The 19,542-nt window shown below is 41.5% G+C and overlaps 1 protein-coding gene across 1 annotated transcript in view; it reads left to right on the forward strand.

Moving 5' to 3' along the window:
* Positions 1-19,031, forward strand: part of LOC145412835 (WD repeat, SAM and U-box domain-containing protein 1-like) — a 48,991-nt gene extending 29,960 nt beyond the window's left edge. Inside the window, 7 exon segments of the mRNA XM_080282626.1 lie at positions 3,933-4,132; positions 6,385-6,620; positions 11,872-12,144; positions 15,661-15,808; positions 16,943-17,098; positions 18,751-18,780; positions 18,783-19,031. Of these exon segments, the coding sequence (XP_080138752.1) occupies positions 3,933-4,132; positions 6,385-6,620; positions 11,872-12,144; positions 15,661-15,808; positions 16,943-17,098; positions 18,751-18,780; positions 18,783-18,904 (1,165 nt within the window). The 3' untranslated portion in view covers positions 18,905-19,031.
* Positions 19,032-19,542: the final 511 nt, after the last annotated feature.

Here is a 19,542-nt window from a genome sequence, read left to right on the forward strand (position 1 = left end):
CAGATGACACTGTGTTGTTGAGTGAAGACGAAGGGGAGCTGCAAGGCTTGGTGGATGGGTTTAGGAGAGTGTGTAAGAAACGGAATCTAAAAGTGAATGTAGGGAAGAGTAAAGTGATGGTCTTTGAGAGAGGTGAAGTCAGTGAATGCACAGTGAGATTGGATGGTGAGGAAATGGAAAATGTGAGTACGTTTAAGTACTTGGGTAGTGTGGTGAGTAAGGATGGAAATTTGGAGGGTGAAGTGCTTGAAAGGGTACAACAAGGAAGAAAGGTTTCTGGTTCCTTGAAAGCAGTGATAAGAAACAGGGAAGTGAGCATGGAAGTGAAAAAGTTACTACGTGACAGTATTGTGATACCAACTCTAACGTATGGAAGTGAAGCTTAGACGTTGTTGGAAGGATGTGGATGTGATAGGAAGCGTTAGGAGGAACACACTGAGGTGGTTTGGCCATGTGGAGATGATGGAAGGTGAGAGACTGATGAGGAGAGTGTATGTGAGTGAGGTGGAGGGGGGAAGAGGGAGGGGGAGGCCAGGATGAGATGGAGGGATGAGGTGGAGAGGTATATGAGAGAGGGGGGTGTGAGTTGGGAGCAGGGCAGTGAAATGGCGGTGGACAGGGCAAAGTGGAGGCAATTTGTTTGTGGCCACCCCATACGGGATTGAGGCGTCTTGCAATAGATAGATAGATAGATAGATGATTTGGAAAGAAATATTGTACAAAACAATTATTACCACTCCCTTGCTTATACGTCAGCTGTGTGTATGGCTGCAGCCCAACCATTTCTTCCTCGTATGACCGCCCCTCACTCACCACTCAGCTGTCTTACAGGTAATAAAATAAATATTTAGGAATTGCAAGCACATTAATTTTGTCCAACAAAACAACTTTTCATTTCTATGAACTAGTTTTTATCTTCTCAGCCAGTGCAAATGTGTTCTAAGATGAATTTACTCATATGTATAATTCGTCTTAGAATGCATTTGCATTGGCAGAAAAGATAAAATCTGGCTGATAGAATGAAGGTTTGTTTTGTTTGACAAAATTAGTGTGCTTGCGATTCCTACTTGTTTATTGTATTTTCTGGAAAACAGCTGAATGGCGAGTCAGGGGTGGAGTGACAGCAGTCAGGTGAGAAATAAATGGGTGGACTGTGGCTGTATACACAACTGTGAACAGGGGAATCATGGTAATTCTGCTGTATAACACTTCTTTTCAAATCATCAGTTCACCAATAAATGCTCAAGATTTATTTCTATAGTTTATTTTTCCATGTTTAATGAATAATATTTAACAAAATGGACCTACCATTTTGCACCACTGCAAGACACTGCAATCATGTGTGCTACCTCTGTAGGGTGTGTTTAACAGGTTGTTTTGATTGGAAAATGTTAATGTCACCCTGGATGCGAGTGGTATTGTATTTACACCAATGATATAGCCATTGTATAAGGATAATACCCCGTACCCCATTATCCAGAGTGACAGCTGGCGCTTCGCTAGACTGAACACAAGAAATAGGGGAACATTCCCAAAATCTGAACTGTTTGAATGTCTGTCGCCTCTCCTGTCTGACACCCCTCCTTGCCCCAGGTTTGAAATGAGGCTGTCCCAGTCCTCCCGTCCTCCCTCAATCCCCTCTCTTCTTCCCTCCTTCATCCTTCCTCCCCCCTCCCCTGCCCCTCCTCCATCCCCCACCACACTCAGCACTGACACACTTCCTGTCCCCCTGCCCTTCCCCACCCCTGGTTATCTTCCTCTCCATTCCGCACCCTCCCCCACCCTTGCTTGTCTCCCATGTGTGTGTGTGTGTGTGTGTGTGTGTATGAGAGAGAGTGAGTGAGTGAGTGAGAGTGGTGATTGAGTGAGTGAGTGAGAGTGAGTGAGCAAGTGAGTGAATGAGTGAGAGTGAGTGAGTGTGTGAGACTAAGGGGGGGGGGGAGTTGGGCTGTTTGACTTTCTTGTCTCCTTCCTTGTCCCCCCACCCTCCCTGTTCCCCTGCCCTCCCCCACCCTTGCTTGGGGTGCTGCCAGCTGCCTGCATTTCAGTTTTCCTGAAGCATCTCTCAACACCACACCTCCCACCACCCTACCCTCAAGCATGTGATGTTTGATGTTCATTTTTTAGCAGTAGTATTGTTTATGAGGATAATAACATTACCTATGGTGTTTCTGTTTCAGCCTCTGTTGATTGAGTAAAGTATATGAGAGTTTAGGTTTGAGTCTGGAATGCATCTGTGGCATTTCTTCAGTATCCTATGGAGAAATTTGCTTTGATATCCGACATACTCGCTGACTGAACACTCCCACTTGTACATAACGCTGCCAGATGCCAGGGTATGGGTGTAAATCAGATATCTTAGAGAAATAAGTAACCGGGAAGGTACTGTAAATTTCCCAAGCTTCCCAGTTAACTGGGATTGAACTGTTTTTGGTTATATGGTTAACACCCAGGGTTGTGAATGGCTTTGTGGGTTATAGGAGGCCTTTTGGCTTGTCACTTGGTGTAAAACCACCTGAAGTGGATGGAAGAGTAATAAAAAGTGACAGGAAGAATGGGAGAAAGTAGGAAGAGATGAGGGTAGACAAAGAAAAAGTGAGCGGCTGATAGGTGTCCCCACCTACGACCAAGACTTCTGTTCCATTGTCTGGTTATTCTTTTCATAATTTGCCATATTTTCTTTTCAACATTTTCTTTTAGTCCGTCATATGGTTCTATACTGTCTGTTGTTCATTCCAACCTCACTTCCATGTACTCAGGCATATGTGTTCCTCTGTCATTAGATAACAGTTGTTTCACTTCAGATTGCCTTTGTTATGATCATTTTGCTGTACACCTGCATGTCACTTTGTACTGTCTCACTCCATGTCCTCGCTGTTGGTGTTTTGTTAAAGGGCTGGCCCACTCTCACCCTTCTTGCAGTCTCCTTATCCTCTTTGCTGGCTAATGGTGTGACTGGTATGTCTGATAATTTTTCCTGACACTGTACTGTGGATGGCCCATGTTGCAGTACCTCAATCCACACACCTTGTATTGGTGGATCTCTGACTGTTCTGGGATCTTCTGCATTAAAATTGTAAATGGAAGAGCATATTCTTGTATTATCATCTGCTCCTCCGTGAAGCAAATATATACTTTCTTCTGCCATATGGAGAGAGGGGGTCAATTGTGGCTATGTTGTTTTAGCTTCATCGGGTTCTGTAATGATGAGAAGTTGGAATGATCCATAAATTACAGGATACTGTTATTAACAAAGGCACCCAAAGAGTGTATGTGAGTGAGGTGGAGGGGGAGGCCGAGGATGAGATGGAGGGATGAGGTGGAGAGGTATATGAGAGGGGGGTGTGAGTTGGGAGCAGGTCAGTGAAATGGCGGGGGACAGGGCGACGTGGAGGCTATTTGTTTGTGGCCACCCCAAACGGGATTGAGGCGTCTGGCAATAGATAGGTAGATAGATATATATATATATATATCAGTAGATAGGTATATATATATATATATATATATATATTACTGTATAATTATTCAAGCTTTTTTTTTCATCATCATCATCATCATCATCATCATCATCATCATCTGGACCTCCTTTCCCACCCTAGGGTAGGGTGAGTAGAAATGTCCAGACAACCCAAATTTGCCTAATCCAATGGGCCATGCTTCCCTTCACTCATCATTCAAGCCCCTGGAATCCTGGCTCTATTTTTTTTTAATTATATGAAAAATTCAGTGTTTGGTATAAAAAAATATGAGAGAGAGATAATGCACTGTCGCTCAATAACTTTGACTTCCTTTACTTTCATTATAAAGTGGTACCTTTACCGACCAATTTCAAGAAGTAAGGATTACTAAAAAGTAAAAAGGAATGCAAAGGTTGCTTAGACATTGCTGACAACTGGAGCATATAAACAAATTCATTATTCTCCATTCTTCAGACGAATGTGTGGCGATGAGTCAACGGTGACAAGTGCAAGTTTCACCCCAGACAGCAGTTATTTGGCCACTGGGAGCAGTGGGGGGGAGGTACGAGTATGGGATGCACGTTATGGTCATTCAGCTCCCCTGGCCATGAGGCCTGAGGCTCATGACCTTGGGGTTGCCTCATTACACTTCAGCCCATCTATTGGCAAGGATGGTTAGTCTTACATTGTATTCGTTTACTTTGCAGGAAGGAATAAATGTGATGCAGTGGAAGACTGGCTGATACAGTACTTGATCAAGACAGGTTAACCCTGACAGTCTGAAGAGGTCTTCCTAAGCTGAATGAAATACTGTACTGTAATATGGTATTAGAATAAAATATTATGTCCTGGGCCCTGGGCAAAAGGGGTTAATGACTGCAGCTTTCTTACATGCTTCATAACAACTGATTTTTCTTTTGTGTTAGGGAAAGAGAACTGTGCATGTATCCCTGCATGTCATTAATGCCTAATAAATAGGATGGAGTGAGAGTCTTTATATTTATACCATTTTTAATGATTGTTGGACAACCTCATTTTCTGCTTTGTGTCAACATACTTAGGGTGTAGAGAGGGGTAGCTGAATGATTTAACTGAAATGGATCATAGGTGTAGCATACATGACATGTTTTCTAAGTTCTGTGAATGTTACATAGTATATCAGTACCATATGTACTGTATTTTATAGGTACAGTTTTTAATAGTTAATGCGTTGTATATACTATGACTTGTTTTTATATGAAATACAAGTTACACATGAGTAAGTAGTAGAAGGATGATAACCACCGACCTTGAGAGGTGCTGTAACATGGGAGTAAAGTCAGGCTAGAACCTGAATAACTAGCCACACTGTCACTACTCTTAGGCAGAAAACTCAGCCACATCTGTTTGAAGTGTAACGCCCAAATCAAGGAAGCAGTGGTCATATTACATCATCAGGAAGTAAGAACCATACGTTGATGGTTTCTGTACGGGTGATTTATCTCTCTCTCTCTCTCTCTCTCTCTCTCTCTCTCTCTCTCACACACACACACACACACACACACACACAGAGTTTGTTTTACGTCTTCCTTCATCTTAACCAAATTTCTGTGTCTGTCCTCCTCTCTTCCTATTTCTTCCATCCATCCTGTCACTTTTTATTGGTCTTCTCTTCACTTCAGGTGGCTGTACACTAAGTGATAAGCTTAATGGATTCCTGTAACACAGGAAACCATTTACAGCACTTGGTAATTACCATATAACCAAATAATGAAGTGATGTGGAGCCTAATATGATGCCCCTGTTAACTGGGTGGAGATATACAAATGCAGCATCCACCCCAAAACCAAACTTCCACTCTCATCTCTGCCCCTTGCTGTGGCAAGGCATTGTTTACCATAAGGGAACATCAGTTCAAAGTAATGAGATGGCCCCGCAGTGGCAATTGCTTGCCTGCCATTGGTGGGGGTACTCACCTACTGTAGACAGACCAGAGTTATTCTTCTACTACTGCTGCCACGAGTAACTGTTGTTGTAAGTAGTGTACATTGTGCGAGTCATGCTGAGTTGATGTTGTCAGATACATATTGTGGGAAGTTGGTTAGTAGTGTGTTTATGGAGCGTAGTGGTTTAAAGCTATACTGTGAAGGAGCTGGGCTAAAGTGAGGTGTGACTTTATTAAGATTCAAGCATTTGGTTCTTTTTGATGGTGTACTAAGTATTGTTGTGGGTCTTTATGAAGAAGGGTATGGTGGGCTTTTGTTGACATTAAGTATTGTGATGATTGCTCCATGTTTCCCAATGTTGGGAATGCTACAGTTTGCTTCTTAAAAAGTCACTAATGTTTGTGAGGGCCTGAATGTGGTGTGGTCCTAAATGTTTCAAGTGCAGGATGCTGAACCATCTGGCCCTGTGCATGTAGAGTTCTTAATTTTCTTTGTAAAGTTTTTGTTAGTTCTGGAGTGAACATTTCTGTAAGTAAGTTTGGCTAATGTCCATCTGTCTATCTGTTGCCAGATGCCTCAGTCCCGTAAAGGGTGGCCAGAAACAAATCACTTCCATGTCGCCCTGTCCCCTGCCATTTAACTGCCCTTCCCCAGCCAACACCCCCTCTCTCATATACCCTCTCCACTCCATCCATCCATCTTGTCCTCGGCCTCACCCTCCCTCTTCCTCCCCCTCCATCTCACTCAGATACACTCTCCTCGTTAGTCTCTCGCTTTCCATCGTCTCCACATGGCCAAGCCACCACAGTGCCTTTTTTTGGTAGTTCTGTTATTTATTTACCATGTCTGGCTCATGTGAAGTACGTGACATGCCTCTTTTCATAATCCCATGATATGTGTAAGCATTTATTTAACACTAGTGTTATCAGCTATAGATTTTCAGTGTAATTCACATAACATACTTTATAATTTACTCAGTCACTATTCTAACTTTCCCTCAGACACAAGTGCTCTGGGGAAGCAGTACCTTCTTGCATCAGGAGGGCAGGATACAGCTCTACATTTGTGGGTTGTGGAAATTGAGAGCCAGATTTTGGGAGGAGATACCACCCCCACTATCTCCCCACACCACACGCTGTATGGCCACTCAGGACCAATAATGTGTGTACGATTCAGCGCTGATGGGCTTATTCTGGCATCGGCTTCTGGGGACAAGACTGTGATGCTATGGGATCCTGTAAGTGTGAGGTTGTTAGTTCATGGCTTTACAAAATAAAGAATGAGTGAAGTATATAGTACATACAGTACTTTAATGCATTTACTAGTAATGTAGTAGCAACTGTTTTAAACGTTTTGTTAGTACAGTATGAAACCTGTGTTCAAGTTTTCATCCCGTAATGAAAAGGGAAGTATGTTTATACAATAATGACTGAAAGTAACCCAGCAGCAGCAGCCTGGGACAGTCCATGCCAGCCTGATGTTTCTCCCATCTTTCTTCTTTCTGATTTATTGGCTGATGAACTTGTTTCATTCAGTCCTAGCAAATCTTCATTTTTTTTTTTTTTTTTTCCACTGAAGGATGTGACATGCCCATGTACATTTCTGTTTTTGTACTTACAGGAATAAGATAATCATCTTTCATTTGTTCTCTTACCTAATAGTCACCCTTTTTATCCCTCCATTTTATACCTAGCATATATTTTTCTCTTCATTCCTGTCTGAGGATTCTTGAGTTATAAGTACTGTATTTAGCAGATGCCAGGTTTCTCATAAGTTAGGCAAGGAAAGTCACTGATTATATCATCATCATCTCTGATACTTCACGATCTTGTGGAAACCCTCTGACAAGTTGGCCCTGACAAAACTGACCTCAGGGTGCTTTGCTCTCATATGCCTCTCTATCTATCTATCTGTCTATTGCCTGACATATATGTCTCTCTCACTATCCCAAACATGTCTGATCATCTGCCACATGTCTGATCATCTGCCTTCTATCTTAGTAATGTACTGCTTCACTCTTTTTCTGTGCCACATGCAATTTTCCTCTTCTAACATTATCCTCAGTGTCACTTTCAATTAAATTTTTTGCATCACATGTGTGTGTGTATATTCTTGAAATATGATGAACCCATCTTGATGGATGGATGTTTATCTGTTCCTAGAAACTCATTATAAATTTCTGTGTCATAGCAGTCAACCTGCTGATCTCCCTGCTGTTCTGAAAATGGTAATTTTTACAGTTGTTCTGGAGGTCATTACTAACTCCAAGTACATATTATTAAATTCTCATATTACAGTATACTCTCTATGCGGGTCCAGTATGCACATTTTCAGTTTACATGGCAAGAAAAATCTATGCCGTTATTATCAGTTGACAACTGAGAACTGAACTAGGGTCATGCTGAGGGTGGTGACAAGGAGTGTAAGGAGTGCAGATGATGAAGTGAAGGAAATGAATATTGTGCAGATGCTTGAAGGTGCAAGAGTGGACATGTGTGGATTGATTGAGACTAAGTTGAAAGGTGAGTGTGTGAGAGAATGAGTTAGGTGTACAGTGATTCCTCGGTATGCATGACTGAAGTGTTAACCTAGGCTTCTGCGTGTATGAAGTCTGTGTATATGGGCCTTTAATGTATTATAGTAAGCCTAATCTGTTAACCAGAACACTGACCTGACGCCAACTTCCTTACTAAAAACTTTCTGTTACCCCTGCTAGACCACAAAATGCTTCCTAATGGCATAGCCTACCGTATAAAGATAAAGCGGACAAAAGACATTGATATTAAAGAGGTTTAAAGCAATAAATAATGGTGTTGATGCTGCTGGCTCTGACTGTGACTTGATCATCCTGGACCCAGTGATCAGCCAATGGCAGGCTTTCCTTTTTTTTGAAGATGAATAAAAGTATTTAGTGTGTATTCCTCATTTTTTAAGGTTTAATCAAAACTCTTATCAAAAGTGTGTTTTTATTTGTCTTTGTTGGTGGTTTATTGAGATTATAAAAGAGCAGACAGACCATCATAGTAATATTTGTAAAAGAACAAAATACTGTATATCTTTTGATATGTTGATAAAAATCAGAAACCACAGACACTGCATCATCATTGTCGGCAGAAACCAGCTCAGGTGCACGATAACATTGTTTTGGGGGCAAAAAATGTGCTGTAAGGACAGGAGTGCAGATTTTCGTCTTGCAGTGATAATGAAGACCGCTATAACTAATTGTGCTGTAACCAAGGGGTTACTGTGTGTATGTGTGTGGAGAGAGAGAGAGAGAGATCTGGTTTCTATAAGCCAAAAGCTCAATAAATCCAAGGATCCCTACCCCTGAGGTGGGAATTCATGCACATGTTTGAAAATAAATGAGTACAATATTATATCTTCTCTGTTTATCTATAGCCATATGCCGTAATTCTGTAATGGGTGGCCATTTGACTCTGAGGTAGTTGTTTTATGGGGAAGGGCACTAATTCTCTGCCAACCCATTTTGTCGACGCAGGGAACAGGTGTGAGTTGATTATATGGTTACCATCTGGTGATATTATTTGAGGGTTTTATGTGGAAAGAAAAAGCTTTGGTGGCTGTTAGCTTCTGATTCTTCTTTGTTTATTTAAAAAAAATTAAGGCCTCCTCTCTTAAGAATCGCTGTGCAGTACTGTATTTAGGTCAGCCATTATGTACCCTGATTGTTTTTTACATTATTGACTGGAAGCTTAACCAAGAGCCAGAACCAGCAATTTAATTAATTCCATTAGTTGCTGGAAACTGGTGAAAAAAAAAAAAAAAATAGCCTCAGATGTGTGAGAAGACATGTACAGTCATGCCTTTGTATGTGATGGAGTTGTCAATTGAACTCATTGCCTAATAATTTATTGTATGTTGAGGTTGACAACATGGGTTCAGTGGGGTTAGGGAGGGAGCCAAGGACCACATAACCCTTAAAAAAAAAAAAAAAAAAAAAAAAAAAAAATTTAGGCTTGCCTCTCAGCACCTTCAGGAGCACTAGGGGTAGCATCTTTGCCAGACAAGATTTCCAGTTCACAAGTTGCAGTATTTCACATACTGAAAAGTTACCACTCCACTTGTATCTCATACTGTACTATTCATTGTGCACCTGCACTGTTATGTGGCGATAGCAGTGGTGTTTCAGTGGCCCTGCATGCATGAAATGTAACAAAAGGGAGACAATTACAGCAAAGGAAAATGCTGAGTGACCATTTTGGCTCAAATGGTTGACTGTTGGCTAGTGCAGGAGGGACTGTGTATGCACAGGTTTGTCATATGTGTCCACCACAGTTATTGTATAAACGAATTTTGCCGTCATTATTGTGAAACTGGGTTTAACTTTAGGTTCATCATTCTGTCGATTTATTCCACACCGATCTGACAGATAGCAGAAACTGACTGTATATATGTGTGTGTGAGCCCCATCCCTGCAGTAACTCTACGCCTGTAGTCGCGGCGTGCAAGTCTGAAGGTGTCATTATCGTGCCCTGGCAACCTACCCATCAACAGTGCGTTCGATTTCGTGTATAATATGTTCTATTTATCTGTCTGTCTATTGCCAGACACCTTAATTCCTTATACGAGGTGACCACAAACAAATCGCCTCCATGTCACGCTGTCCCCCTCCATTTTACTGCCCTGCTCCCAATTCACTCCCCCCTCCCTCATATAGCTCTCCACTCCATCCCTCCATCTCATCCTTGGCCTTCCCCTCTCTCTCTCCCCCTCCACCTCACTCAGATACATTCTCCTCATCAGTCTCTCACTCTCCATCCTCTCCACATGGCCAAACCACCTCAGTGCGTTTCTCTAACACTTCCTATCACATTCACATCCACACCAAAATGTTCTTTCACATCCTCATTTGTCAGTCTGTCTCTCCATGTGACTCCACAGGCTCCTCTCAAATAACTCATTTCCACTGCTCTCACTCTTGACTTGTGTCCCCCCAATATGTTCATGTATAATAATATTTGTGTGTAATATATTCGTGTATAATATGAAACGAAATCAGATGCACTGTTGACTGGTAGATTGGCAGGATACGATAATGAGACCTTCAGACTCGTCCGCCGCGACTGTAGCATCATCAAGTGTGAACAGTATTTGTACTTGCTTGCTGGCACCAGGTGTTCCTCAAAATAGCATACCACAAAATGAAGTGTATGCACTATTATAAATTGAATTACTGTATATAATAATGGTTATATAGCCCATTTTTTTTGCACATCATATTAAAATTAGCTCCGAGAACATAAAATTAAATGTTGCTGTATGGTCAACTGCATCACAAAGGTTATAAAAGGTACAGCCTTACTGTTTTCTCTACTCTCAAAAGATGCACCACTTCTGAGGACAGCAGCCTTTCTCTCCTAACAGACCTCTCTTGCACTGCCAGGTCAAGAACCACTGTATACTGTAGTTATGTCAGAGTTAAAAGTGTACATGTGATGGGTAAACAGAGGTAATGAACGACAGAAGGGAGTAGCAGTTGGAAAGAGAGTGGAATTGCCGTAGGAGGAAGACTAAACGTGTTGAATATAAGAAGCCGTTGGGTAGGTACGGTTATGAATGTATGGCAGAGGTGGGAAGTGTGTGTGTGTGTGTGTGTGTTTGTTGGTCAGTTGGTTGGTTGGTTTAAAGTGTTCCAAAAGAAATTCATGCAGCATGTGAGATAGTGTGTGGGGTTGCTGCATTTTAGAATGAAATGAAATGAGCTGTGAAAAAGAAAAAAGCATATAATGACTGGATGGGAAATCGAGGAATTGTGAATGTGGAAAGATGAAAGAGAAACCAGCATGTTGACAAAAGGTGAGACGTGAGGAAAGGTCAATCTGGAGAAGGACTGGAGAGGCCTCGTGTCATTTGATGGACCTTTTCAGGGTGCTGCCGATGATGATGATGAATACATGCAATACCTGTATCACTTCGATCCTTCATTCATTATTAAGCATCCATAACAATTTTTACTGGTAATTTAAAGTAAGTCATTGAAGTTACATATGCAGAACACAAAAATTTGTTACTTTATAATTGTTAATATTATTATTATTATCCATCCATCCATCATCCAATCCTGTGCCACCCCATAAGGAGCGTAGGAACCCGGGGCTAGGCAAGTTGGTCCTGACATTTAAAATGAGGAGTGACCAGCCTCACTCATCCCTGAGTGGCATTATGTGAGTAAATAAACCCCAACCACTCCTTGGGTACAAGCCTACATTATTATTATTGTTATTATTATTTTTATTATTATTATTATTGTTGTTGTTTTTATTAATTTTTGTAAGGAGTGTGACTCATTCACATAGGCAAACTTTGTGTGTCTCATTCTGTCCCTTTTTTTTTTTTTTTTTTTTTTTTTTTTTTTTTTTTAAACTCTACCTCATCCCACCTTAGAGTGGGAAAATGATGATGATGATGATGATGATAATGATGATCAGAGGATGATATACAGTATGTAAATCTATTATTGTCTGCAGATGAGATTGACAGCTGTGGGTGTGCTTGAAGGTCACAAGCGGTATGTTACATGCTGTGCTCTAAGTGATGATGGAGCATTAGTGGCAGCTGGCAGCGGTGACCGAGCAGTTAATGTCTGGCGGATTGATGCAGCATCTACTGCTGCTCTTAAGCAGCAGCAGCAGCAACAACAGCAACAACAGCAGCAGCAACCAACAGTACCAGGACATAAGCAAGGGAGCACCAAGAAGTTGGTCAGGTTCCCCTCACAGAGATTCAGGGAAAATATTAAAGTGAGTGGCTTCTTCTCTCTTCATTTTTTTTTTTCAGCATTTATTAGCCTTACATGATTACAGGTTTATGAATGAGTGGTTTGAACATTGGATTAAAGTGTAGTGATTTTTAAAAAAATTCATACTCTGTCATCTCTGACGTAAATCTTGAACCTGTAAGTATGCTGTGTGATGTGGAGTCGATGAATATGATGAACCGAAAAACACTGAGATGGTATGAATATGTGGGCAGAATGTTAGAAAATGAATGACAAAGAGATTGTTTAACCCCTTCCCGCTGGCTGACATCAGTCAGTATGTAATGGGTTAGTACCAAAGAGATGTAGCAGTATGTGAGGCAGACTGCCAAATGTGGCAGACATTGATTTTTTTTTTTTTTTTTTTTTTTTGGCAGGGTCAGCCAGGTTAGTATAGCAGTTTTGGAAAAATTTTGGAGAAGCATCAGCGGAGTCTTTGGGGGAGTTCTGTTGTTGGGAGAGTTTTGTTATGTAAGTGTTAAGATCTGTGCTGAGATGGAACAGAGGCAGAAGCTCTGTTGTACGATGTGGAAGTGGTTGAAGGAAGTTCAGGGAACTGTTACCTCTCCTGACAATGAAGAGTATCTCACATTCCACATAGAGCAGACTGTGTTTTGCTTGTTTGAGAAATATGATGTTTTATGGAAGTGAAACATGACCAGTGAAGGAATTGACATTGGGATACAGGAATATACCTAGGTGAGAATGGCTAGATCGATAAACAATGCAACTTTCAGGGACAGAGTTATTTGTAGTGAAAAAGTGGGTTGCTTTATATCACAGTGTACTGAGAATGGGGCAGTGTAGATTATTTGGGTATGTAGAGTGAATGGGGAAGGATAAGTGAGTGAAGAGTGTCAACACCATGAATATGGATGAGAGAGCTCAAAGGTGCCAGCCAAAGAAGATATGGGGGAAGGTATTATATTATGACCTACCAGACACAGGACTGTTAACCTTAACCGCGGGGCGTCACTTTTGTGATGCTTGGGAGCAAGGGATCATACCGCGGGGCATCACTTTTGCAATTCTGTGTTATTTTGAATTCCCCTGGGCTTTCAAGTGGTAGCTTGTATCATCTATCAGTACTGCTAATGTCCAACACTAGTCAGCACTCCTAATCTCATCTGTACTCCCATCCATTGTTGAAAATTTAGCCATTTCTCCCCGTTCTTGACTCCTCTCCCTACCTTCCCTCCATTACCCTCTCCTCTCGCCTGCCCGGCCGTGCTGCGCTAAGTAAATCTTCCCTGGAATTTTCCACTGATTTCATCCATTGAAGTTCTATGCCCTATTCTTATACCAAATAATATATACCAAAAAGAAATAAGGTAAGTGAGAGTGCCATACACCTGGAATTGGCTAATTATCACCTGACAACACCTCACGTGCATTCGTTCGCTAATTTTCGCTGTTTATTTCCCCTTGAAATATGCCGTATAATCTATTCTTGTACTAAAAATATATATAAGGAGGGAAGGGAGAAGACTAAGTGATATTTACATTCACCTGGAACTACCTAATTTATAATGTATTGTCTAGATATCCTGCCAATCATTTCACTGCTATATATTAGCAGCTGTCAAGAGGCTGACGTTGGCAGTAATGCATTTCCCTAGGTAGGCCACCTCGGCCCACCCCTATCAGTTCACGGTCATCTTCCAAGGTGAAGGTACGTCTGTTTGCTCCTGCTAACTTCAGCCACTTTTTACCCCCATGCAAAGGGCCCTGTGACCTTTACCCGCTACTAAACCTCGTGTGGAAAGAGGTAAAGGGCTGACAATTGAAAAGAGAGTGACTACGATCTTTCTGTTGAGTAAAATAGTGCAAGTGGAATTGTAAATAATGTGTAAACAGCAAGTAAAGCAATGACTGTATGTATCCCCCTACAATATGTCTACCCCCGATGTCTATATGCCCCCCCCCCAATGTATTGATTTCTGTATGGTTATTTGGCAGAAATAATGTATTTTCAAAAATTTTCCTATTTTTGTTCTTACGCTAAGGGTGACTTTTTAAATTTTTGACGGTCGATAGTGCGGTAACCATTAGACCTATCTATCTATTGCCAGATGCCAAAATCTCATAAGGGGTGGCCACAAACAAATTTCCTTCATGTTGCCCTCTCCCCCGCCATTTCACTGCCCTGCTTACAGCTCACACACCCCCTCTCTCAGATACTCCTCCACTCCCACCCCCCATCTCATCCTTGGCCTCCCCCTTCCTCTCCCCCCTTCCATCTCACTCCGATACACTCAGGGGCGCACCCAGAAATGTTCGACGGGGGGGTCCCGTAGTGAGGTGAGATCAGGTAAACTGATAATTACAGGGAGGTCACATGCAGGTTTAGAGTCAGGGAGCTGCTGGCTCATGTGTTACTCTTTGTTTGTACTTGCCAATTTTTCATGTTTTGCTGTTATCAAAATAATTATATATATATTTTTATAGAACCCAGAAAGTTAAGGGGGGGGCCCAGGCCCGGTGCCCCCCCCACCCCCGGTGCGCCCCGGGATACACTCTCCTCATCAGTCTCTCACTCTCCATCCTCTCCACATGGCCAAACACCTCAGTGTGTTTCTCCTAACGCTTCCTGTCACATCCACACCACAACGCTTCTTCACTTCCTCATTTGTCAGTCTGTCTCTCCATGTGACTCCACAGGCTCCTCTCAAATAACTTATTTCCACTGCTCTCACTCTTGACTTCTGTCCCTCTAACAAGGTCCAAGCATCACTTCCATACGTTGGAGATGGTATCACAATACTGTCATATAGTAACTTTTTCACTTCCATGCTCACTTCCCTGTTTCTTATCACTGCTTTCAAGGAACCAGCAACCTTTCTTCCTTGTACTTTTTCAAGCACTTCACCCTCTCAACTTCCATCCTTACTCATCACACTACCCAAGTTATTAAATGCACTCACATTATTTCCATATCCTCCGCATCCATCCTCACAGTACATTCACTGACTTCACTTCTCTCAAAGACATATAAGAGTGAAATATACATTTTTAGGTGTGTAAATTCAAGCTCTTGAAATCTATAAGACCAGAATTTATCTTCCTGAAAGATGAGAAATTGGACATGAAATGCGAGTCAGGGTGGGAGATTTGCAGTCTTTGGGGGTTAATACAGTACTGTGATATGACTTACATGATGTTATATCGCTAATTCTCCTACACCTTATAGACTGGAGCAGTGACGATGTACGTGGGCTGCTGGTCAGGGTGGGAGATTTGCAGTCTTTGGGGGTTAATACAGTACTGTGATATGACTTACATGATGTTATATCGCTAATTCTCCTACACCTTATAGACTGGAGCAGTGACGATGTACGTGGGCTGCTGGTGGAGCAGGACCTAGCAAAGCACCCACATAACTTCACTTCCATACTGTTGATGGCTGTGAACTGTTGGCTCTCAAACAATATTTCTATGTACTAGGTTAACACATTTAATACAGTACTTACATAATGTAATATTGCTAATTCCTCTGCAGCTTATAGACTGGAGCAGTGAAGATGTGTGTGGGTGGCTGGTGGAGCAGGGTCTGGCAGAGTACTCACATAACTTCCGCTCCCATGCTATTGATGGCCGTGAACTGTTGACCATCACTGATGAAGTACTGGAGCACAAACTTGGTGTTGGTAGGTAATAGTTGGTGTTGGTAGGTCAGACTTGGATTGAAGGTATTGAATTTCATTTTCAGTAAGTAGCTACCTTATTACTGCCTCCAAAATCCTTTTAGAGATCTTTTAGGGAGTGTGTGTTGAAGATGATACTAGTTTGATGGAGGATTGGCTTTTGCAATATGTATTAATAGTAATCTTTCATTCAGTTTGTTATGTAAATTTTATGGAAGTAGCTTTATACACTTACATTCCTCATCATAGGAAAATTCTGTGCTAGGTGAGAGATAACCTCCATTATCAACACTTTCACATGTGTGATGAACATAAAACTGCAGTTGCCCAGTAACCCTGACAGTAGCTGCCTTTTGCAGTGCCGGTTTAAATTAATGCTGTTTGTTTCAACAATTATTGAAATAACCTGCTACCAGTAATTGTAACTACAGATTGCTTGCCACAGTGCAGATATTGCTGTATATCTCACAAAGATTGTAGAAAATCCACCTGTGGCAGTACTATGTGTAAACATGTATGTGGTCTGGTGGCTTCCCACACTTAGCTCCAGTATTCTTCAGTTTTTGGTTATGATTGGTTTGCCACTATGCTTTCCCAGTACCATACTTGAGGCATGCTGTCATGCCACTGCAACCATAAGGAAAACCAAAAAGTGCCAGACAAGAAAACACGAGATTTTACAGTTGATAGAGAGTCGAGAGAAGACCCATTTTATGTCTAATTTATTTGGGATAAATGAATGCACCATCAGAGGTATGAAGGCTGTTGCCATCAGATTCAAGAAATCCAGGAGTTCATATATAATCAGTTCTTATAAGGCTGTCGTGCTTACTCCAAACCCCTTACTGTCAAAGATGGATTTACTCATGCTGTTGTACATCAAGTTCTCAGCACCATGCACCCATCATAGGAGCAACTATAAAGAGCTCATGAGACAGCCATATAAGGGTAATTTTTTACCTACAGTCGATGGTTCTGCTTGGTCAGATGGACTGGGTTGAGCAACAACAACAACAGCTATATTTTATGGTTGTGGATCTTGTGTAAAGCATCCCCTTGTGCATATTAATCACATTACGTTATAGATTTCCATTCACAGAAGCTTATCTTAATTCAGTCTTTTCATGTCCATGACAGATGCTCTTGGCCACAGAAACAAGATATTGCGTCTGGTGAGCAAAGCAGGAGCACAGGACCCTCAGGCCAAAACCCAAACTGCCCCCAATGCACCTCCAGATGAATTCCTCTGCCCCATCACCCAGGAGCTCATCAAAGATCCTGTTCTCTGTGCTGGTTAGACCTGAGTGTTCTGTATCTGTCATGCTTTTTTTTTTCTTTTCATTTCCTCAAGTTCTGCCAAGCATCTCTGTTCTCTGTGTTGGTTAGACCTGAAGTGCACCGTCTCCTTCTTGCTGTGCTGTCTGCCTGTATTCTGTTGCTTTTATCTGTTATTGTATTGTCCATTTCCATTCTCTTGTGCCAAGAATCCAGTTCTCTGTGCTAGTGAGACTCAAAGTGTGCCATCTCTCTTGCTATGCTGTCTGCTAATAATCTGTTCTTTTATTCATTATTGTGTTATGTCTTTTCCAGTTGTTTTCTCATAGATCCAGGTCTTTGTGCTGGCTAGACTCTGATTGAGGTGTTTTCTTGTATTCTGTTCCTTTATCCATTTTTGTATTGTGTGTTTCCCAGTTTTTTGTCAAGGATACAGGTCCTTGTGGTGACTAGACACTGACTGGTGTTTCTTGCCTGTGCCCTGCAGTGCTGTGTACCTGTATTCTGTTCCTTTACCCATTATTGTATTTTGTGTTTCTCAGTTGTTTTGTCTTGGCTCCAGGTCTTTGTGCTGGTTTGACTCTGAATGCTGCATACTCCCTTCTGTTGTTTTCATGTATTATGGTTCCTTTATCCATTACTTTATGGTGCATTTCCCACTTGTTTTGTTCCTCACCTCATGTGTTATATTGCCTTTTTTTTTTTTTTTTTTTTACATGAAGGTAAGCTTTCTCTTTGCTGTCGGGCCCCTCTTCTCTTCTATGCCATCCACTTTTCTTTTTTTAGCTTATTATTATTAGCTGTGTTGTTTTGTTTGATTTTGCTTGTAGATTTACAAGATATATATATATATATATATATATATATATATATATATATATATAAAGTGGTAGGTGGGGGTGCTCACCATCCACTCACTCGATGTAGTGCTGCTCTTAGGTGTCTGCCCTTTTCTCTCCTCCCTCTTTTCCTTCCTTCCTCTTCTGTCTTTCTTTACGTCACACTTTCCTCATCCTTCTGCCTACAGGTGACTTTACACTCCCTCTTTTGTCTTTCCTTTCTTCATTCTTTCCTGTTCCTTCTGCCTGTGGGTGACTCTACACTGAGTGACAAGCCAAATGGTTTCCTGTTCACCAGGAAACCATTTACTACGCTCGGTGGTAACCATATAACCAAATTATGGTACCTGGTGGTTTAGTGGGTAATTGCAGCACTCCAATTGGATTTAGCTGGTGAAGGTTTATATCCGAAGGGTGGTTGGGGTTTATTGCTCACACAGTGCCACTCAGGGATGAGTGAGGCTGGTCACTCTCATCTTAAATGTCAGGACCAACTTGCCTAGCCCCGGGCTCTTAGTGTCTCATGGGGCAAACATAGGATTGGATGATGGATGGATGTACATATATATATATATATATATATATATTGGATGATGGATGGATGGATATATATATATATATATATTGGATGATGGATGGATGGATATATATATATATATATATATATATATATATATATATATATATTGGATGATGGATGGATGTATATATATATATATATTTAAATATACAGTAAAAGTCACTGCAGCTCCAAGTTCCCCATTTTATGTGTTTCTCCAGTTTTGGTTGAAACTATCAGCCATGTTTTACTCAGGCACTCCTGAATTTCAGATGGTTTTACATACGAGCGTGTGGCTATGGAGCGTGGCTCGCGAGTGGCAAGCGCACCAGCCCCATGACCAATGAGCGCCTCCCACACCTCACACTGACACCCAACCGCACACTTCGAACTCTGATCCAGAGGTACAAGGAGGAGAACATGTGACATCCATGCTTACAGGTGTCCATGTTTTTGTGGTGGTTCAGAAGCAGTAAAGACTGGGTCTGGAAAGAGGTTGGGGAAGAGTGGAAAGAAGCTACAGAGATTAATTTGGGGGCTGTTAGCAAGAAAATGAAAGGTACTGGGAAGGGTTTTAGGGATGCTGCTGGGTACAAACAAGGTCCCGTTTTTAAGTGGAGGGATTTTAATGGTAACTGGAAGGGACTTATTGCAGGTTGGAAAGGGTTAGTTTGTGTGGGGTATTTGTCTTTGTTTTTTGTGCTGCTAGCATACAGAACTGAAATGAAAAAATGTCCTCTGATATTCTTTTGTAGGTAAATCAAAATGCAAGGATTAGTTTTGATTTATTGTCAGGTCTTGGAAACACAGACTTGCTTGAATGAACTAATCACAGAAACACAGTTCACTTGTAAAACAAGCCAGTAGTAAATAAAGGTTGCCTAGCATTTGTGATAGTTTAAGGAACTGATGACTTTCAGTTTCAAAAGGCATGTTATTGTTTCTGTGCACACTCCATCACATATCACAGTGATATAACAGCAGAATAAGAAACCCATCAGGAATCAAAGATGTATTCCAGTTTATAGCATCATACGATAAATATCACTTTATGAACTTGGGCC

Source organism: Coenobita brevimanus, chromosome 94, assembly GCF_032717465.1.
Source record: "Coenobita brevimanus isolate Jiangsu-jjx chromosome 94, ASM3271746v2, whole genome shotgun sequence".
NCBI classification, from domain to species: Eukaryota; Metazoa; Arthropoda; class Malacostraca; order Decapoda; family Coenobitidae; genus Coenobita; species Coenobita brevimanus.